This window comes from Varanus komodoensis, unplaced genomic scaffold (genome assembly GCF_004798865.1).
Source record: "Varanus komodoensis strain SLA01 unplaced genomic scaffold, ASM479886v1 scaffold834, whole genome shotgun sequence".
Classification (NCBI taxonomy): domain Eukaryota; kingdom Metazoa; phylum Chordata; class Lepidosauria; order Squamata; family Varanidae; genus Varanus; species Varanus komodoensis.
In genome coordinates this window covers 1-3751 of record NW_025336525.1, presented here as the reverse complement: position 1 = coordinate 3751, position 3751 = coordinate 1, and the positions used below count along the sequence as shown (strand labels likewise).

Below are 3751 nucleotides of genomic sequence, written 5' to 3'. Positions count from 1 at the left end.
GCCTGGCGACGGTGACACATGCGCTGGTGACTTCCCGCCTAGACTTCTGTAACGCGCTTTACGTGGGGCTTCCCCTGAAGACAGTCCGAACACTTCAATTGGTGCAAAATAGAGCTGCCAGGTTGCTGACGGGGACGGAGCGTTATGCTCACATGACTCCAGTCCTCCGTCAGCTTCACTGGCTTCCCATTGAAGCCCGGGCCTAATTCAAGGTGTTGATTATGACCTATAAAGCCCTAAAAGGCTTGGATCCTGGCTATCTGAACGAGCGCTTACGTCCGTATATGCCCGACCGCCCTTTGAGATCTGCGGGAGAGTCCCTTCTCCGGGAACCCTCCATGAAAGAAATTAGGAGAGTAAGTACTCGGAGGAGGGCTTTCTCTGCAGTGGCACCCAACCTATGGAATTCACTCCCCAAAGAGGTCCGCCTGGCACTGTCGTTACTGGTTTTTCGGCGCCAGGTAAAGACCTTTTTATTGAAACATCATTTTAATTGTTAAAACATATGATCTGGCCAGGGCAACTTCTTCTTCCTTCTCCTCCTATATTTTTATTTACTTAATTTATACTGATAATTTTAACCTTATTTTTGTAAATCAATGTATTTTTTGTATTTTTGTATTTAATGGTAATTTATTATGTGCTATTGTATTTCAATGTATTTTATCGTGTTGTAAGCTGCCCCGAGGTTTCAGCAAGGGGCAGCATAGAAAAGTAATAATAATAATAATAATAATAATAATAATAATAATAATAATAATAATAATAATAATAATTTTTCTGACCCTGCAAGTTCACAGAATATCATTTACGAAATCCGGTACAAAGAAAGAACATGCATTTCTCCCCAAAAGTTATTCAGAGAGAACTGCGAAATCATTCAGGAAGAATCATGATTGCGTGGAAAGGAATCCATAAATGAGTTCATAGGTGAAAAGAAATTTGCCTGTAAGAGAAACTCTCCAGTCTTCAGCACTGATGTTATGTAAAGATAGTCTGCTCTCAGTTGGCCCTATTCAAAAGATTCAGAGAGGGAGAGTCTTCTTACGTTATATAATCCGTGAATTCCTGCCAAGGGCACTCCTTGAATGAAGATTCTGAAAAATAAACAGAGATCAGAGAAACCATCCCACCCATAAGGAAGCCCCCTGACAGATATGACTCATGTGGAATTGGGATAGGATCACATGAAACTCTTCTCTTTGCATCGACTTCACACACCCAAGGAAGAAGCAGAAGCCATACGAGCAAAGCAGAGAGCCCACAAAAGCAGAAGCAAAGCTTCCTGCTATGGACAAACCCTCCTGCATTCATTTCGTGCATGTGCCTGTTTAGGAAAGCCCCTTTAGCTGCCATCTAATTTTGCAAGCACATCCATGAAGAAAGACTTGTTTGTCTTCTGTAAAGGGGATATGGGTTACAGAACAGCTGAGGGGCGGATACAGAAATGACGGCTGTCCTATAAGAGACCAAAGCAGCATAGCCCTGGTAGTCCCTAGCTTTGAACTGCAGAGCTGGAAAGGTTGATATAAGATTCCCATGTTTCTTCCAGGCTTGTTTTCCTTCCTATGGAAAGCTCGCCATCTTTCCCTCTGAGTTCAGGAGGATAAATTGCACTGATCTCGATAATGACAAGGAAGGTAATCATTTCTCTTGTCTCTTGGTCACACACAGCTCTCAGTCTCTCTCTCTCTCTCTCCTTCTCTCTTATGTTTGCTTTGCTTCTGGCAATGATGGAACTCACAGGGCTCCTGAATCATCCTGTCACACTTGAAAACCTCCTGACCTATCCTGTCCTTTTTGAACTTCACTGATGCATACATGGGCAAGCTGTGCTCCAAACTTGCACACTAAGATGATTTCTTCTGCATAAGCATCTGTAACCAAACTCGCCTCAGCTCTTTATTGAAAACCTTCTGACCTGTCCTATACACTCTCAGGAAATCTCAGAACCACAGAACCAGGAGAATATACATTTTGATTCACATGGAAGACATTCCATTCAGTTTAAGTAATTGATTGGTAGGACACTGGAGGAATCCCTCCCTGACAGGGAAAAACAACCGTGAAGTTGTGCAACCAGGATAGCAAACTGGCTACAAGCTTCAAAAGCATAGACTTTGTTTTGTATTAGCTGTAGGTCATGTGCAGAGTTTTAAGGCATTGATGAGATTCTGAATGGGTGAGAGGGCAAGGACTATGTGAAAGAACACTGAATCATTGAGAAATCATGATAGGCACCAGGAAAAACAACGTGGCCCACTGAAGGCTACAGGAACAGATAAATAAAACAATCAGGAGTTACAGAAATCTAGCAGGTTTCAATGTTCTGTTATTTACAATAACAGATACAGAATTCCTAAAGCCAAAGCATGAACTGACTAGGTATTTTTACTGTGCAAAGGAAGTGCGGGAACAGGAGCAGGGGAGTTGGAGGGGGAGAGGTATGTGGAATCTACACAGGTCCACTGCCATATGGAAATGGGTGCTGTAAAAGGAAGGGGTTTCAGGGCAAGAGGAGATAGATGACATCTTAAATAAGCTAGAGCAATGGAACTAGTAATATATCAAGTCAGCTTTGATGACAGACAGAGAAGGGATGTGTAGAGGAAAGTCAGTCTTTCCTTGAGGAGGGTCCAAAACAAAAGCAGTTTAGCCAAAGATCATCAAAGTCTCCTTTGAAAACCTAGGGCTTCAGTCAAAACCTCTAAGCAGGGGAATGAAAATGCATGGCTGGAATCTTCCTGCAGGCTTATAGAAATTTATACACCAATCCCTTGTAATGGATTTAAGGTCAAACAACCCAAGCCAATTTGGTTTGCAGAATTTCATGCTTTGCAGAGGTGTAGGAATGAACTTGTCTTTCATTATCTGCTCTAGCAAGAGCATGACCTTGATTCTCAGGCTGACTCAAATCAATGGGGGGAAATGTGCAGGCTTACGAGGAGTTTTCATATATACCTTTGCCTTTCATTAACATGACCTCAACTATCAATAACAATATTGATTCTCTTCACTTCAATGTATTTGTTGGTTCCCTCAGATGAAAGCTGAATATAATCTGATGATGTTCATGCTTTGGACAACAAGGAATTAATTCAATCCATTCTACTCTTCGATTCTTTAATGCTTCCTTCTTGTGAGCTGCTCTCTGCTGTTCATCTCAGGCTTGAAGAGAAGAATGTAGCATTTGGGAGGAAAGATGCAGCCTAACACACCAGCACCGGAGGCTAAGATGGAGAAGACCTCCACAGCTAACATGTTTTTGCCCTTGGTGCTCAAGTAGGCTGGAACAAAGGTCAACCAAACACTGCAAAAGAGCAGCATGCTGAAGGTGATGAACTTGGCTTCATTGAAAGTGTCTGGCAACTTCCTGGCAAAGAAAGCCACCAGGAAACTGATGAGGGAGAGAAGGCCCAGGTAGCCCAGCACCAGATACAACATGATGGCAGAGCCAGCACTGCATTGCACAGTGATTTCGTCAGGAAAGGAATGCATGTCCCACTCTGGGAATGGGGGAGAGATGCGAAGCCATGTGGCACAAATGCCAGCTTGAATAAGGGGGCAAGAAAGCATGATGGAGGTGGCCAGTCTTTTCCCCACCCACTTCCTCATGCCAGACCCTGGCTTGGTGGCCATGAAGGCCACCACCACTGTGATGGTTTTGGCCAACACACAAGAAACCGCCATGGAGAAGATCATTGCAAACATGGGCTGTTGGAGAAGACAGGTCACCTTGCCTGGCTTTCCA

General features: G+C 43.5%; 1 protein-coding gene across 1 annotated transcript in view; it reads right to left on the bottom strand.

Moving 5' to 3' along the window:
* Positions 1-3647, bottom strand: part of LOC123036892 (vomeronasal type-2 receptor 26-like) — a 9007-nt gene extending 5360 nt beyond the window's left edge. The window contains exon 1 of the mRNA XM_044456409.1: positions 1049-3647. Within this exon, the coding sequence (XP_044312344.1) occupies positions 1049-1356 (308 nt within the window). The 5' untranslated portion in view covers positions 1357-3647. The remainder of the gene's footprint in view (positions 1-1048) is intronic.
* Positions 3648-3751: the final 104 nt, after the last annotated feature.